This window comes from Pinus tabuliformis, chromosome 9, assembly GCF_031772625.1.
Source record: "Pinus tabuliformis cultivar Carrire ecotype Pingquan chromosome 9, CPIR1, whole genome shotgun sequence".
NCBI lineage: Eukaryota > Viridiplantae > Streptophyta > Pinopsida > Pinales > Pinaceae > Pinus > Pinus tabuliformis.
Genome location: NC_142307.1, coordinates 791,850,200 through 791,869,237, shown reverse-complemented (window position 1 = coordinate 791,869,237; position 19,038 = coordinate 791,850,200). Strand labels below are relative to the sequence as shown.

The window sequence follows — 19,038 nt, the reverse complement described above, 5'->3', positions numbered from 1 at the left end:
TTTGAATAAATAGTTCTTGTGGATTTACAATCTAAGTCACTCTTAAAGGACTTAATCAAGTTTAATCATAATTGTGATAAGCGATCTAAATATAACCATAAGAATTTATTTTTTGTATCTAATTAGCATATTGGTTTTCCATTGTTATAATGAATAATCTTGAAAAATTGCTAATTGTATCTAATTGTTAGATCATTGATCTTGTTTATCTCATAAGCAATTGTCTATTTGACAACATTTTTTGGCACCGTACTTCATTATCCCAAATTTGTAACTCATCTTTTAAGTACTTAAGAAGCTTAACAATCTCACCCTAAGAGTATTCACTCATATTTTGCACTTGCATCTTAGGCCTAGTTTTGCATTAATTAATTTACTTCCAAGCATAAGCTTGGTCAATAGAGAGATAGGACCACCTTTCTCACCCAGCTTGTGAAGCCTAGACCCTCTTTAGTGGTTAACACGGTGACCTTGCAGTCGTCAGAGCCACAGTGTCTGCAGTGCCGGAGGCATCGGGTGGTTAGAACTCAAGGGGAGGGATTGTTAATCAAGCCATAGCTTGCTTCCCCTTGGTTTCTCTCTCACAACCTACTCTAGAGACTAGCTTCAAAACAGTTGAGAGGAAGGATTCACCTAGGTAGGCATATAATTTAAAATAAACCAAGATTTTGCATCTCACTTAGATCTTAGGAGTTGCATCTCATTTAGGATAGTGAAGCATCCAAAAGCAACAATTGTTCATCTAGTTACTTGGTATAATTAGCATAAAGCAAGTATTTGACTCCATCAAGGCACTAGTCTCTCACGATAATCTAATCTAATCTTTAAACTTGCTAATTCAACCAAGTTGCTAGGCCATTCAGTTATGTCTCCCGGACTTGTTGGTTGCCAACGCATCTCTCATCTTCACATTTCATAGGGACTACTCCCCATAGCATGTTGTAGGGAGACAGCTATAATGGAGAGGGCAGGGATCAAAGTGACAGCCCCCGCCCCTAGCATTGTCACATATTGCCTATACAATTTGAGCGACAACACTCTCTATTTCGCATCTATACAAACTATCTATACATAACAATGGGTGAACATGTTATAGACTACTTTTATTGAAGTTACAAGGTATATTCTAAATTGATGCAAAGATTCCTTAGTTCAAGCACAATGTTAAAGCGTTATTTCTTTTTAAAAGTGTTGCTAATGAAAAGCATGTAGGTCCTACACCCTCTTCAAGTACCTGGAATAAAAGGAGGCGAGCATGTATTTGAAAATTACCACATGGGCCCTGTTACTACTCAAACCAACAGGGGGGCTAAAAGGAACTCCTAAAGGGACATCTGCTAGGTCAAGGGCAACAATGGAGACTTAGCCCACTGTCACCTCAGCTAAGACTCCCTACTCTTTACGGACTTTCACCAATGGGACGAGACCCGGTATATGGAAAGTCACTTATGAAGGATGAATCAACAAATGGATGTGAAGTGACCTTAATGAACCTTTTCCTAAAAGGAGGTTAAGAATGGAGCGTGCTTGCTCTTCAAGCAAGGTACTAAGCTTTCTAGGAGGAGGAGGTGAGGATTCAGGGGTTAGGTTTAAGGAATATGCCTTGTAAAAGAGTTTCCCAATCCCTAAAATCCTTATTGAACTTGGTTTCCCAAGTGGTTCTTAAAGAATTATCTTTTCAAAGGTATGGGACCACACGGGACCAAGTGGATCCAGCCTAGGTTAAGGGGAGGGAGTTTAGCAACCAATGATGATCTTAACCCAAACAAAGAAGGGGAAAGGATCAAAACAAGAGTTTTCACTTAGAAATGTCAAATTGGTCCTATGAAGTACTAGCCTAGGGAACACTAGGGCAAAGTTTGATCTCAGAGCTAGGGCTTGGGATATCTCACAATCTCACCATTGGAATTTCTTCAAGTTTGGAGGAGACCTTGAGGGCACACCAACGCAATAGAGGCTAGGAGATCGAACATTTTATATGGCTACTTTGTCGGGAAAGTGATGCCAGGTGACCTAGCATGGCTAGACCTAGAATGAAGAGGGGAAGGTGCAAAAAAATGGTTTTTTGGTGACCACCTTATGGTGGATCAATGCCTAATTCCTTTTGGGATATGGAGTCAGGAAGAATTATGAAAAAGGATCTCGTTTCTAGCTCAAGGAAGCTCTAAAGATAACTTCGTCCAATGTTAGGGCAAAAAAGAAAGTGACCTTAAATCGTTTATACTTCGCTTGCAAATGAATATGGCTTATCAAGATAACTTTGATCTCTAGGACAATTCGTTCAACAAACATGGCCCATACATAGAGATATGTTATATAGAAACATAATTCCACAATGAAGCAGTAAATGCATGCAACAATTAGCCCTAAAATAGCGAAAATCCCATGATCAATGTATGTGACAAAGTAGAAGAAAATAGCATCAATATCACACTTACATGTAAGAGTATATCCAACCATCAATACATTTGCCAATAAAGAATCTCCAAGATAAGAAAATCCAATCCAAACATCAAAATTCATCCATGCTCCAATTTCGTCCACCAAGAAGGAAATGTGAAATTCTCAAGAGAGAAAAAGATCCAATCCAAGTGATGATACAAAATGAATTCATGTCTCTCCTATTTATACACTCATTAGGAGTTCAAATTACCTAGTTTGAGCCTACATTAGCCCATCAACTAAAAATAACGTGCAAATAACTATCTATTGGTGATAATCCCACCAAACTAGCTCATAAACAAAATAACAAACCTCCCATGAGGTCGAATGATCAATAGTACATGTTGTTGGGCCTTCTAAGAAGCCTGAAGAAGTCCATAAGTGCCACAATGATCAATAGGACTCCCAAAAGTAGTGGATAAGGGGTTGGCCCCTTGCTCTCCAAATAATAAACATGTGGTGCTCCCAATGGGTGTGAGGGCACACAGGTAACCTCATGGGTCTCCAAGTAGATCGAAGATGTCTGTAGACCATTCGTAAGGGCTCAGATGATGGTGTAAGTGATGCCACATCAGCATACAAGTCCTGGGTCATCTGCCAAGTGCATGGTACAACTGTGGGGTCGTCTAGGCATGGTGAACCAGGTGAATCTTCCTCATCCAATAGGTGAATATTGAGCAATCTCTGAACATATCTAGGGATATATGGAGTGTTGTCTATTGCTGTGGAGGCCCATGGCTCTCTACACACACTATACATGTGCTAGTGTAGCCCAGTGTTTTACAAAACGGACTCGGATTCGGACTCGGCCGAGGATCGACTCGGACTCGGACTCGGAAACGGCAATGACTCGGCCGGCTCGATTTCAATGACTCGGTCGTTGTAAAAAATACATTAAATATTTATTTTTTTTATAAAAAAACATAATTTTAAATATTTTAAACATAATTTTAAAGATTTTCATTCAAGTTTCCAAACACACAACATTATAATATACATGGAAGACAACATATGATCAAAGTAGGCTCATGAACCAATCCATTATATCAAAATGGTACGGTGTACCCAATGGCAATAGTAAATACATAGTCAACTGTAGTCTGTCATACATGATCAAAGACTCAAGAGTCAAAACAAAATACAAATAACCAAGGAGGCTAGTAGCTACTGGCTACTGCCAGAGGAGCCAAGATCATCTCGACCAATCTCTGGATCATCATCATCAGAGTCAGACAAGGGGCCCCATGGCTCCTCCTCATCATCATCGTCTCCAACTGCAACTGTAGAAGTGGTGCCAGTACCAGTACCACTAGGCTGTGCAGCAGATGCAAGCTGAGATAGAGTACAAATGCGGCTGCGCTTCTGTCGTGGCTGAGCAGAGGAAGGCGAAGCACCTACAACTGGAGTCCTACTAGCTGGCTGTGAGACTGAGGCTGGTGGATTGGGATCTGCATTCAACTGAACACGCTGCAGTGGATCTCCAACATCAATTTCATCAAGATCCTCATCAGGATCAAACTCTGGTAGACGACTCTCCACTACCCAATCTGATGTTGGATCAATGTCTTCCAACACAATGGGATCTGAATCAGGTCTTTTGTTCAGCAATTGGTTCCGTCTGAGCCGAAGGTTGTATTGGACAAAAACTAGATCATTCAACCGTTTTTGCTCCAAACGGTTTCTCTTCTTTGTGTGAATCCTCTCAAAGACAGACCAATTGCGCTCACACCCAGATGCACTGCAAGTTTGACTCAAAATACGAATTGCAAACCTTTGCAATTCAGGGCACTGGCCACCAAAGGCCTCCCACCATTGTGCTGCAAAAAACATAGGAGTGTAATGAATTATGAGTTAGATGAAGGCTGAAGCTCAACAAAATTACAAATTATATCTAACTTTCAAATTATAAATGATTTAACAAACTTTAATAAAAATAGTAAAACCATTAAGAAATTGAAAATTGAAATTTTTGTTTACCTGGCTCATCTGCTTCTCTTGCAATCTTTGCTAGGTTCTTCCCAAAGGTACCTGTTGCATTGCTGAAGGATGTGACCTGCTGATGTATCAGTAGCTGATCAGACTCCGATGGGACCATGCGCTCAATGCAATCAACCAGTCCATCTCTGACCTCCCCCCTCAAAGCTCCTGACTCCTTAGCTTTATAATGATACCGTGGGTTCAAAAAATACCCAGCTGCATGTATAGGGCGATGGAGTTGATTGTTCCATCTTTCATCAATGATTGCCCAAATGGGCCCATACTTTGCCACTCTATCCTTGTATGCTGCCTTTATTTGCTCCTTTGCTTGATCCATAGCCTCATAAATGAAGCCCATAGCCAACCTTTCCCCATCCACCAACCGCAACACCTTAACTAGTGGCTCAGCAACCTTCACAATCTCTGTTGCCTTTCTCCAAAAAGTTTCATCATGGACTTTCCTTCTCAATTCTCTACCTTCTGGTTTGTTAGACCAACTGCTTTTATTCCAATCATCACTGGAAAACATCTTTTGCAAGTTTCTATGTTGGGAAAGCATAGATTGCAATGTCAAAAAATGTGTAGCAAATCTAGTGATGGCAGGCCTAATAATATCCTTGCCTCCAGTGTGTTTCCTCATGAGACTCAAAACCAGTGTATGATTGTAGATAAATTTTGTTATGCTTTTGGCATTATCTACAGTGTTTCTGACCCAATCTAATTTCCCAATATCCTCAAGCATGAGGTCTATGCAATGTGCAGCGCATGGGGTCCAAAAGATGGTCTTGTGTTTTTCCTCTAATAGTCTACTAGCAAGAACATAGTTAGAGGCATTGTCTGTGATGATTTGAACAACATTAGCCACCCCCACACCCTGAATAACCTCATCCAATAGCTGAAACAACAAGTGGCCATCTTTTACCTTATCAGATGCATCAACTGATTTTAAAAACATGGTTCCCTGTGGGCAGAAGACAAGAAAGTTTATGATGGTACGGTTTCTTTGATCAGTCCATCCATCTGACATGATGGTACACCCTGTTCTTGCCCATGATTCCTTGAAATCTTGCAAATACTCATTAATTGATGTAATTTCTTTCTGCAAACGAAACCCCCTTAGCTCTTGCATAGTAGGGCCTTTGAAGCCTTTTCCAGCAGCATGTATGGCCTCAAACATAGGCTCATAATATGGTGAACGAGCAGCATTAAAGGGGATATCAGCATCATACCATCATCTAGCTATGTAGTCACAAGCAGTCTCCCTCAATTCTTTCTTCCAATGGTCATCTAAAGTGGGCTGAGAAAGACCTTTACTAACTTCAGGACCATGTGCATCTGATGGAGAGGAGCCTGAGTGAGTGAAAAAACTTTTGATAGTCCCATCACCCTTCATTCTACCCTTTCCCTTATCTTGAACAGAAGCAAAAGAGGGAGGAACATAACGGAAAGCGTTTGATGCATCAGTTTGAGGGATAGAGGAAGAACCCTCAAACTCATAGTGGGGGTTGGCAGCCATCATTCTTTGTATCTCCCTCTTCCTCCCAATTTCAGCCTGTATCTCTTTTTGCCTAGTCTTTTCTTCTTGAAATTTTTCAAAGCTTTCCAACAAAGTCTTTCTAATCTCCCCAATTTCCTCAGATTTACATGCAGTAATATTGCCTTTAATCCCTGCCAAGTGTTGTTTCAGCCTATGAATCCCCCCAGGACCTGACTTAATTTTCCTATGGCAAAACTTGCAACACATCTCATCATCAACCATTTCAACATATGCCCAAGCAGCATCTTTTGCTCTAGGTGCCATTTTTTGACTAGGAAAACAATCTGAAAATGAAAAATAAAAATAAAAATTGATTCAATGTTCATTTATTTGACTAAAAACACTCTCTAAGCTATCTTGATATGCACCTAAAATTTAATAAGTAAAAACAGATTTATAGAGGTGGAAAAAAATACCTCCAGGCACAAACTGCCTCCTCAAACTTGCTCCAAAAATCAGCTCCTCAATGCTGCTCCAAATGGCTGCCCAAGAAGCTCCTCACTCCAGCTACAATGCTCCTCCAAGACTCCTCACTGCTGCTCCAAAACAAGCTCAAGAACTGCTCACTAACTCTCAAAGAAGACTCTCACTCAAATGCATAAGACTGCTGTGAGTGAAATGAGAGCATTTGGCTGTCTTAAATAGAGTTTGGGAGGGGGAAATGGACCCCAAATGCATTTAACAAATCACAATAACCTTTTCATGTCCACAAACCCTAACTAACTCAGCCAAAAATCAGCAAAAAAGTGTTTAATTTTTGGTTAATACGCTGCCCAGCCGGTCTTGAACGAAACGGCCGTTTTTTGACGGGACCCGGCCGGGTTGACCGGGTCAGCTATGACCCGGCCGAGTCATTGGCTGACTCGGCCGAGTCATAGCTGACTCGGCCAGCCGAGCCGGGTCAAAGGCCGGGTCAGAAATTTTTTTAATGAAACGGAACGAAACGGCCGTTTCCGTTTCGGTACGGCCGTTTCGTAAAACACTGGTGTAGCCCTCTTGATGGTTAGGACCCCGTATAGAGAAACCAAACCCAAAATGGAGACCATCTGGAGTGTTGCCTATTGTTGTGGAGGCCCATGGCTCTCTACACACACTGCACATGTGCTAGTGTAGCCCTCTTGATGGTTAGGACCCCGTATAGAGAAACCAAACCCAAAATGGAGACCATCTGCAATCTTGCATAAGATCCAATGCATCCCCTAGCCTTCCAATACAACAAATCATTTAAGAAAATCAAGTTAAAGAGCTTACAAACCATGGACAACAGGTGGGAATTTCATAATGGCATGCCCTTCCATAGTGGGCTTTGGCACGTGCTAATGTCTCCAAGCTCCAAATGGGGTTAACCAAGTACCCTATCAGATGGTTTCTACCTTTAGAGGGGATAGTATGTCCAAGGTACATCCTTCAAATGGTGGTGGCATGTGAAAAAGTGATGAATGGAATAGGGAATGAAAGGGGCAATCCTGGGCCACACGTCGAGGTACAAGGGAAGCCCACACTTGGGTATATATTGTATAGGAAGAAGCAATCCTGGTGCATGAGGTGCCCCAACCTTGATTTTTCCACCCTTCTTTATATGCCTTTTGCCTATTATGATTTTTCTTTGATTAATTGCTTGGGGCTCAAAGGATAAAAGCATGATGTGTAAGGTATAGAAGTGGATACCCCTTTTAAGGTAGGGCGGTTCATTGCCCACCAGGGATTGGGACAACCATGGGTTCCTGAATGATAAAAGAAGTTCATCTAGGACCTCTAGGAACCAGGGTGATGGCCATGGGGATGGGGTAGAGCTCATGCATTGGATTTTGCTCATGTGCTAAATGTGTTTGTCCCGGCCATCTTTTGCATTTTGTGGTACATTTTCGTGTTGAATGTGGCCAATTATGCTTTTACTTTTCTTTTCAGTAGCATCAACCTTCAGGGCATCATTTCAGGCCCGACCAACGTGTGGGCAAGGGGAAGGGGAGGCTCACCATATGTGGACGGACTGGAGGGTTGTGGACCCAGGAGGGAGAAATGATAAATGGGGTTGTAATGAATCGAAAACGACTAATGTATGTGGATGAGGGAGCGGGACCACGCAACCAATATCGGGGTTTCCCACATAGTACCACCCTAAAACCCGAAGGTCAATAAAGGAGATCCCACGGGACTAAGATTCAAAGGTAACATCCAAAAGAGGTCTAGAGGACAGACGCACGGACCTAGCCCACTCTTTCTGTCAAATCCCCCCAATTAATCCATGCCCAGAAGTGTCCACGATAAGCAAACTACAATAAACAATTACCAAATGACAAGGCATACCTTTAGGTTCAGGAGGCCCACCTTCAAACATACGATCCTGACAGATGGGTGAGAGACCACATGGTTGGCTCAGGTCGTGAAGAAGTGGCACAACGAGCTAGTTGGTGGCTGCAGGAGTTGTTCGCTGTCCGCTGAGGACCATCTTGGAGAAAAATTTCCTCCTAGGGTGGGTCACAAGCCCATAAAGATCGAACATCTCTACACTCTATCAAAATCTACCAATGCAAGTTAGGTCAAAGGGCACGTTGTTTTACATTCAATTTAGATATTCAATCGACATCTGAGGATTTCTCTCCAAGTTTCCCTACAGGAGATCTTCAGTTCATTCTAGCTTTAGAAAACAGGTGCTACTAAATTGATCTACACAATGGACCATTTCAATTTGTACCTAATTAGTTTCATAACTACTATGACTAGTTTTAACTCATCTCTGTATTGTAAACATTATAAAGATCTAGCTATGGCTCTGAGCCAAGCAAGTGGTTCTACTGTAGTGCTATGTTGTCATTTTGAATCTTTGAATCGCTCCCAAAGCCACTGGGTTATGATAAATTTTTGTAATCATGTATTAAGACTCGGATCTCTAATATCAAGATGATGCCAGGTTTATTCCTATATTGTTTTCAATTTCTTTGCTGAGTTCATGATTTAACCTTCTTAGAGACAACGAGCTAGTTGGCCTGGGCCCACCAACTCAGCTCGTTGTCCTCTATTTCCTCATTCCTTTTATGTTCTAACTTCTGATACACAGGTCTGTATGCTTGTGGTTTGGTTTAAGGGTATAGTTGTGGATTGTTTAATATTCTTCAAATTTGAAGCTCGTCTGTGTTAAATTTTGCAAGGATCTATTGTGGCATCTTATTTGCAGTACTATCTTTTGGAATGAATGTACAGCAGTGCAAATATGAAGCATATGAAGGATTGAGATTGCGTTAATGTGATATATTTTCTTGTAAAGTCTTCAGGTCAAGAACATCTAAGTGTGATCGATATCGCTTCTGATATTTCTTGTTATGCAGTGAAACTCTATTTTGTATAAGCAAGACTTTGGCAACCTTTCATATATTGGCTTATGAATGCATGATTTGAGTTTCAATGTTGTGATTCAGGGGTCAATTTGAATTGATCTATTGTGGATCTTTTAGATCTAACTTGAAACATTTAATAGGTATTGATTTCACCTTGTTTTACATACCTTCTGGATGAATGAGCAAAAGTGTAAAGGTCTGAAATATAAATCATGATGTGTTTGGGCTATTGAAGGAGTTGTTCCCTTGTAATAAGAATAATAATTTCTCTTGAATGCAGGAATATTAGATAAAGTATTTGAGGTACTGTTCAATTAAAGAACATAAGAAATCCTTCGACCTTAGATCTGCATCATAAGATTGCATCTAATCGAGTTTGGTTTGCAAGGTGTTCGACTTGGCTACAGGTTACAACAAACATTAATAGGCTCAGATACCTCACTAAAAGAGACCATTATATTTACATTTATTCCGTTGTTGAGGTATTGATGTTTGTCTTTATACATATATGGTTTATTGATTGTTGATGATAAAAGGCAAAAGCCTTTGTGCTAAGGATGATACTGAAACAGTTTTTATTAATGCTATGTTACCCTTTGAATCTGGGTACTAGTTTTCTGTGTTGCCACACTTACCTTATATACTCTGTTTTGTTTATGTGTAAGTAATATCAGCATTGACATCAAGCAGAGAGTGTACGGTTTGACCGTAGTAAATCTTGGCACTGATAATTACAAGTTGCATTCATTTTTCTTTCCAGAGCATGTTTCTTTTTGCAATAAAAGACAACTGTAGCGAAATAACTTAGAGAATTTAGGACAAATTTATGACTAAGATTGAGTAATGTTGTTTACAGAGTGAACTGAGCCTGAATTCTTTCGTGTTTTAAGCTTGTAAGGAGATCTTTGAAGACCTTTTGTCCTCTGGAAAACTGAACAGAACACTGGGTCTGTCAGCCCAGAAGGAATCAAGTCAAGGAAACTCCATTACTTTCTACTTTCAAAAGTGTGTGAGCTACAAGCATTCTTAATCCCTTTTGTCCTCTGGACCACTGAGTTGAGCCTTTAGTTCCTCGGCCCATAAGGAGTTAGGGCTAGAAATTTTGTTTTCTTTTTGAAGGTGTGCAAACTATAGGGTTTCTTGATCTCTTTTGTCCTCTGGATAACTGAGTTGGACTTCAGGTTCCTCAATCCAGAAGGATACAGAATCAGAAGACCATAGTGGCTATTAGCCAGGGTTTTGTTTTATGAAAAATGCCATTAGGATTGCATAGTTGAACTGAATTCAAGAGACTGATTTGTTTTGTGGAAGTTGAAGGTGTTGATTGAGCAGATAGGAATTGGTTTACAGGATATTACAGCCTTGTTCTGGCATAAACTCTGTTGTGCCTCAAAGTTCACATAACCCTAGATTGACATATTAACCTAATATATACTGCACTCAACAAAACCAATCCTCCCTCTTGTGGATAGCCGCAAAGACGTAGTCTTTGATTTAGCGGCAGGATCACTTGTCTGAGGCACCGAACCTCCCTCCTGTGGGTAGTCGCAGAGACAGAGCCTTTATTTCAACCGCATCACCTTGATTTCAGAGACCAAGACCCCCCTCCTGTGGGTAGTGTTGAAGAATGTAACTAGCTTCGGTCTTCATAATTGTACTTGTCAAAAGAAAATGACTTATTAAACTTTTAAAGCATGGGTTTCATGCTTGGGTCAAAGCCTCCATTGAAGGATTCTAGGTTTTGTCATGAGTCATTAGAGTCATTGTCATTTTTATTAGACCCTTATTGGGCTTTTGTATCATGTAAAAAGAATTATTTTTGAATCAAAAAGGTAATTTGTCACCTCCACACCAGGTCAGCCATATCCCCAAGAAGTCGACCTACATGAGGGCAATTCAACCCAGCAGAAAGGCTATAAAAGAAGAGGTGATTCGACCTATTTCACTCACTCAACAAGTTCGATCTACAAGAAAGAGAAGAAAAAAAGGAGAGCAAAGAAGCTGGAGAAGGATGAAGTTTGCTGGGAAGAGCTAAATCAAGTTTTGGGCTATCTATCTCTCACACATGCGAAGGTTTCTAGGCAGTTGTTGGGGCCGAAAATTTGTGTCTATTGCAGGTCTGAAATTCTGAAACTGGGGGTCGAAGTTCTGCAGCTGGGGGACTAAAATTCTAAACTGAAGTTGTTGCTGGGAAGTTGACACTTGGAGCATTTCGTCAAGATCATCTATTGCAGGGAAGGGCTGACTTGGTGGCTAGAGGAAGTCTTTGTCTAGGTCTAAGAAGTCTGGAAAGTGTCTCATCTTGATTTGAATCTACTGAAGGAAGAGCTTGTGACTAGGTTTTCCCCTTATAGGGGTTTTGCCCTAGCTGAGCGCCTACATCTTGTGTCTCTTGTTATTGTGATCGTCATACACATATAATTTGGTAATTGCTTGATAAAAGATAAACTAATCAAGAAGTAAAAGAAACCAACATAATTCACAATTAATTATCAAGAAAGAGCAATCAAACCCTAAATTCTACTAGCATTGATTTCTCACAAGGTATCAAAGTAAGGTTGAAGAAGGTTGGAGATCACTTTGTTGGCTTGGAAGAAAAAGTTACTCCCTCTATGGCAACTTACTTAAAGATGGGATTCAATATCACAAGAATTGCAGGAAGTTGGATCTGAAGGATCATCTACAACCTATCTAGGAAAGTCAAAAGTGAGGATTTCTTGGTTGCACTTACAGGCAATGTTCCACCAAGGTTCCGGGACGAGGGGGCGAGGGGGCGCAGGAGCAGCCTATGTGAAAGCTCCCTACCATTTTTTAGGAAACGTGGGGGAGCGTCAGGGTCTTAAAAATTTATAAATATAATTTATTAATTGAGTCCACTATGACAATTTGGTTTGAATTGAAAAGCTGCAAAGCATGATCATTGATATGAATATCATTTGACATTATCCAAATTTATAATATCATATAAAATAATAAATTTAAAATTCTAATTCAACTTGGTCAAATTCTAATTTAGATTTTGGTCAGACAGAGGGAGAGCTTCAGATTGATAAGGTAGCCACTGAATTCTGTGAAAAGGTAAATGAACAGATCAGGAACACTGCATTGGCAGTAGAAGGGGCAACTACAATGGGTTGACCAGCTGTATTGGATCCAACAGCTAGAAAGTTTGTTATATTATATATAATATAGACAGTACACCATATGCTGAAAGAAGAGTTTTAGTTCCAGGAGAGATGAGAAGATCACATGAAAGAGTTTCTGACAGTTTACTATCAAATGACATTGACTGCAGGATGACCATCTGCGAACCAACTTGGGTGACCAACGATGGCATGGATAATTTGTCTACCTTATTAGAGCAATGCCATGCAGTTCAAACTTCAAACTAGCAGTGTATTTCAGGGGTGAAAATAATTTTCAGACCTGAGAATTCAAGCTAAGCCACTGTGCTCTGTGTAAATTTTGTAACTATATAAATTCATATATAACGACAGTTCCTGAGATTTCTTGTTGCCCATGTTAGTCTATAGTCCACCCAATTATTTCCAACATGACATAGGTGTTTCTTCCATAGTTTGTATGTCAAATGTCATGCAAATTAAAAACACAAACTGAATGTCTCATATTCTTTGCCTGTCACTCCAGTTATCTCCCCACTGTAATCCAGCCATCACTTGAGAAAAAAAGGAGAAGTTTTAAAAGGGAAAATTCATGTACGTGCTATATCGTCCAACAAATTTCCATGATACTGACCCTCTAAAATAACGCTTGTTGAAACCGAAAGACAGCACAAGACGTTATCCCCATACAGAACATGAGTAGCTTTGTACCACTTTAGGTCTATTAAATCATAAACTATAAGCAAGGCCATTTTTTGGAGCATGGGGAAACGTCCCCTCAGGGAAGGGAAACGTTTCCCTGGCACGTCCCCCCGAGTTTCCTCCATTTTGGGAGCGTGGGCAAATGTCCCCTACTTGTCCCCAAGTCCCCGGAGCGCGAGGGAGCAAGGAAACTAGACCCCTAGGGGTGGGGGCGAGTCCCCGTGGAACACTGCTTACAGGTACTCTTGATGACGCAATGCATAGGTCATTGATAGTGGAGCATCACGACATATGACGGGAGAAAGTGGACAACTTCATACTCTATCAAAGAAACCATCATCTCATGCTATGAGCTAGGAGACAAAAACAGTTATGCAATCAAGGGCCTTGGATCTACATATTTGAAGCTGGAAAATGGAGCAAAGCTACACCTCAAAAATATACTCTAAGTTCCACATTTGAAAAAAAAAATTACTTTCAATTTCTTGTTTAGAAGATAAAGGAGATAGGGTTGCCTTTGTAGATGGTAACTTTTGGTGTGGGGAAAAGATTCAAGCATTGATAAGGCAAAATTTATTGGAGTTCGTGAAGGAAGGTTATATAGAGTTATAACACCATCTCCTCAAGCCCTAGTTCACATGGAGATCAATCCTATCGAATTATCATATAAAAGATATGGGCATATTTGTTAGAAAATAATACCCTCTCTTAGCCTAATGGTAAATGGCATCCCCAACATCAAGGAAGACTGTGAAGGAGTATGTAAGGGATGTGCTTTGGGAAAGAATACAAGGAAACCTTTTACAAGTAGTGACACAAGGTCTAAAGAAATATTAGACCTCATTCATTCTGATGTGTGTGGGCCAATGTCTAATAAATCTCTTGGAAGCCATCTTTATTATGTGACATCCATTGATGATCATTCTAGAAAGACATGGCTCTACCTTCTCAAGACAAAGGACGAAGTATTTGAAAAGTTTAAGGAGTTTAGATCTGAAGTGGAGACCTTAACCGAAAGAAAGATAAAAACTTTGAGATCCGACAATGGTGGAGAATACACTTCAAAAGAATTAATTGCATATTGTAAAGAAGCAGGTATTAAGAGGGAGCTCATTGTTCCCTACAATCCCGAGTAGAATGGAGTTGCAGAAAGGAAAAATAGAACACTTGAAGAATGTATACGAACTATGATATTTGATCAAGATCTATCGAAGTTTCTATGGGGAGAAGCAGCAATGACAACAGTATATATACAAAATAGAAGTCCTCATAGAATCCTTGAAAATATGACACCAAAAGAAGCATTCACAGGGAAGAAGCCATGTGTGGACCATCTCTGAATCTTTGGGTGTCCTGCATACATCCATGTTCCAAAGGACAAGCGAAAGAAGTTAGATTCTACAAGCATTAAAGGGATCTTCGTTGGCTACAGTCTTTCTTCAAAAGCATATAGAATCTACATCAAGGAAGGAAGACAAATTGAAGTAAGCAGGGATGTTATATTCGATGAAAATCATGCCTACAAAAGATCCAAGGATATTCCAATCGATTCTGATGATGAATACATACCACTATTTGAAGAAAAAGAGCATCATGATAAGACAACTACAAACCAAGAAGAAGAAGAAGAAGAAGGACCAAGTGAGCCTATTCAACCTGTAATTATTCCCGAAACAAGGAAGAGGCCAAATTGGTTAAAAGCTACACTTGAAGATGTCGAAGGACATGGAGCTACTAAAGGAACTTTTAGAGAAAGCAAAAGACCAAAGAGATATTCAGGCTATGCTGCATATATGAAAAAATTGACAGAAGTTGAACCTACTACATTTGAAGAAGCTGCTCATCAAGAAGAATAGAAGAAATCGATGCAAGAAGAATATCAATCCATCATGAAGAATGGGGTTTGGGAAATCGTTCCTAGACCAAGCGACAAATCAGTTGTCACCTCAAAATGGATTACAAAATCAAGCATGCTATTGATGGAAGCATAGACAAATACAAAGCTAGATTCATTGCAAGGATTTTCTCACAAAAGGAAGGTATAAACTATGAAGAAACCTTTACTCTTACTGCCAGGTATACTACTATAAGATCTTTGGTTTCGCTAGCTGTTACTATGGGATGGAATATCCATCATATTGATGTCAAAGCAGCGTTTTTAAATAAAAACATTGATGAAGAAGTATACATTGAACAACCGGAAGGTTTCGAAATAAATAGTAGAGATACACATGTTTGTGGTGGGCTCCAGTATTGCAGCAATAATGCTACAACTCCTGGGACTCCCTTCTTTACTTTTATCAACCTGGTAGTTCGTAACAAACTTGGAAGCGACGGTGCTATATGCACAAGTACTAGCTCTTGCCGCAGGTTGTCACTTGATCAGTTAGCACCAGTGTTTTACAAAACGGACTCGGATTCGGACTCGGCCGAGGATCGACTCGGACTCGGACTCGGAAACGGCAATGACTCGGCCGGCTCGATTTCAATGACTCGGTCGTTGTAAAAAATACATTAAATATTTATTTTTTTTATAAAAAAACATAATTTTAAATATTTTAAACATAATTTTAAAGATTTTCATTCAAGTTTCCAAACACACAACATTATAATATACATGGAAGACAACATATGATCAAAGTAGGCTCATGAACCAATCCATTATATCAAAATGGTACGGTGTACCCAATGGCAATAGTAAATACATAGTCAACTGTAGTTTGTCATACATGATCAAAGACTCAAGAGTCAAAACAAAATACAAATAACCAAGGAGGCTAGTAGCTACTGGCTACTGCCAGAGGAGCCAAGATCATCTCGACCAATCTCTGGATCATCATCATCAGAGTCAGACAAGGGGCCCCATGGCTCCTCCTCATCATCATCGTCTCCAACTGCAACTGTAGAAGTGGTGCCAGTACCAGTACCACTAGGCTGTGCAGCAGATGCAAGCTGAGATAGAGTACAAATGCGGCTGCGCTTCTGTCGTGGCTGAGCAGAGGAAGGCGAAGCACCTACAACTGGAGTCCTACTAGCTGGCTGTGAGACTGAGGCTGGTGGATTGGGATCTGCATTCAACTGAACACGCTGCAGTGGATCTCCAACATCAATTTCATCAAGATCCTCATCAGGATCAAACTCTGGTAGACGACTCTCCACTACCCAATCTGATGTTGGATCAATGTCTTCCAACACAATGGGATCTGAATCAGGTCTTTTGTTCAGCAATTGGTTCCGTCTGAGCCGAAGGTTGTATTGGACAAAAACTAGATCATTCAACCGTTTTTGCTCCAAACGGTTTCTCTTCTTTGTGTGAATCCTCTCAAAGACAGACCAATTGCGCTCACACCCAGATGCACTGCAAGTTTGACTCAAAATACGAATTGCAAACCTTTGCAATTCAGGGCACTGGCCACCAAAGGCCTCCCACCATTGTGCTGCAAAAAACATAGGAGTGTAATGAATTATGAGTTAGATGAAGGCTGAAGCTCAACAAAATTACAAATTATATCTAACTTTCAAATTATAAATGATTTAACAAACTTTAATAAAAATAGTAAAACCATTAAGAAATTGAAAATTGAAATTTTTGTTTACCTGGCTCATCTGCTTCTCTTGCAATCTTTGCTAGGTTCTTCCCAAAGGTACCTGTTGCATTGCTGAAGGATGTGACCTGCTGATGTATCAGTAGCTGATCAGACTCCGATGGGACCATGCGCTCAATGCAATCAACCAGTCCATCTCTGACCTCCCCCCTCAAAGCTCCTGACTCCTTAGCTTTATAATGATACCGTGGGTTCAAAAAATACCCAGCTGCATGTATAGGGCGATGGAGTTGATTGTTCCATCTTTCATCAATGATTGCCCAAATGGGCCCATACTTTGCCACTCTATCCTTGTATGCTGCCTTTATTTGCTCCTTTGCTTGATCCATAGCCTCATAAATGAAGCCCATAGCCAACCTTTCCCCATCCACCAACCGCAACACCTTAACTAGTGGCTCAGCAACCTTCACAATCTCTGTTGCCTTTCTCCAAAAAGTTTCATCATGGACTTTCCTTCTCAATTCTCTACCTTCTGGTTTGTTAGACCAACTGCTTTTATTCCAATCATCACTGGAAAACATCTTTTGCAAGTTTCTATGTTGGGAAAGCATAGATTGCAATGTCAAAAAATGTGTAGCAAATCTAGTGATGGCAGGCCTAATAATATCCTTGCCTCCAGTGTGTTTCCTCATGAGACTCAAAACCAGTGTATGATTGTAGATAAATTTTGTTATGCTTTTGGCATTATCTACAGTGTTTCTAACCCAATCTAATTTCCCAATATCCTCAAGCATGAGGTCTATGCAATGTGCAGCGCATGGGGTCCAAAAGATGGTCTTGTGTTTTTCCTCTAACAGTCTACCAGCAAGAACATAGTTAGAGGCATTGTCTGTGATGATTTGAACAACATTAGCCACCCCCACACCCTGAATAACCTCATCCAATAGCTGAAACAACAAGTGGCCATCTTTTACCTTATCAGATGCATCAACTGATTTTAAAAACATGGTTCCCTGTGGGCAGAAGACAAGAAAGTTTATGATGGTACGGTTTCTTTGATCAGTCCATCCATCTGACATGATGGTACACCCTGTTCTTGCCCATGATTCCTTGAAATCTTGCAAATACTCATTAATTGATGTAATTTCTTTCTGCAAACGAAACCCCCTTAGCTCTTGCATAGTAGGGCCTTTGAAGCCTTTTCCAGCAGCATGTATGGCCTCAAACATAGGCTCATAATATGGTGAACGAGCAGCATTAAAGGGGATATCAGCATCATACCACCATCTAGCTATGTAGTCACAAGCAGTCTCCCTCAATTCTTTCTTCCAATGGTCATCTAAAGTGGGCTGAGAAAGACCTTTACTAACTTCAGGACCATGTGCATCTGATGGAGAGGAGCCTGAGTGAGTGAAAAAACTTTTGATAGTCCCATCACCCTTCATTCTACCCTTTCCCTTATCTTGAACAGAAGCAAAAGAGGGAGGAACATAACGGAAAGGGTTTGATGCATCAGTTTGAGGGATAGAGGAAGAACCCTCAAACTCATAGTGGGGGTTGGCAGCCATCATTCTTTGTATCTCCCTCTTCCTCCCAATTTCAGCCTGTATCTCTTTTTGCCTAGTCTTTTCTTCTTGAAATTTTTCAAAGCTTTCCAACAAAGTCTTTCTAATCTCCCCAATTTCCTCAGATTTACATGCAGTAATATTGCCTTTAATCCCTGCCAAGTGTTGTTTCAGCCTATGAATCCCCCCAGGACCTGACTTAATTTTCCTATGGCAAAACTTGCAACACATCTCATCATCAACCATTTCAACATATGCCCAAGCAGCATCTTTTGCTCTAGGTGCCATTTTTTGACTAGGAAAACAATCTGAAAATGAAAAATAAAAATAAAAATTGATTCAATGTTCATTTATTTGACTAAAAACACTCTCTAAGCTATCTTGATATGCACCTAAAATTTAATAAGTAAAAACAGATTTATAGAGGTGGAAAAAAATACCTCCAGGCACAAACTGCCTCCTCAAACTTGCTCCAAAAATCAGCTCCTCAATGCTGCTCCAAATGGCTGCCCAAGAAGCTCCTCACTCCAGCTACAATGCTCCTCCAAGACTCCTCACTGCTGCTCCAAAACAAGCTCAAGAACTGCTCACTAACTCTCAAAGAAGACTCTCACTCAAATGCATAAGACTGCTGTGAGTGAAATGAGAGCATTTGGCTGTCTTAAATAGAGTTTGGGAGGGGGAAATGGACCCCAAATGCATTTAACAAATCACAATAACCTTTTCATGTCCACAAACCCTAACTAACTCAGCCAAAAATCAGCAAAAAAGTGTTTAATTTTTGGTTAATACGCTGCCCAGCCGGTCTTGAAC

General features: G+C 40.4%; 3 protein-coding genes across 3 annotated transcripts in view; all 3 read right to left on the bottom strand.

Moving 5' to 3' along the window:
- The window catches only part of LOC149151118 (nucleic acid-binding protein), a 357,600-nt gene that overhangs the window by 161,876 nt on the left and 176,686 nt on the right, over nucleotides 1–19,038 (bottom strand). The gene's annotated exons all lie outside the window — the stretch shown is intronic.
- LOC149151120 (uncharacterized) lies at nucleotides 3,276–4,948 on the bottom strand. Its single transcript, XM_089439189.1, has 2 exons — nucleotides 4,420–4,948; nucleotides 3,276–4,259 (listed from the first exon to the last, which is right to left on the bottom strand). Exons 1-2 carry the CDS (start codon nucleotides 4,946–4,948, stop codon nucleotides 3,607–3,609), a joined length of 1,182 nt encoding a protein of 393 aa, XP_089295315.1. The 3' UTR covers nucleotides 3,276–3,606.
- LOC149151119 (uncharacterized) lies at nucleotides 15,849–17,241 on the bottom strand. The gene is made up of 2 exons (XM_089439180.1): nucleotides 16,713–17,241; nucleotides 15,849–16,552 (listed from the first exon to the last, which is right to left on the bottom strand). Exons 1-2 carry the CDS (start codon nucleotides 17,239–17,241, stop codon nucleotides 15,900–15,902), a joined length of 1,182 nt encoding a protein of 393 aa, XP_089295306.1. The 3' UTR covers nucleotides 15,849–15,899.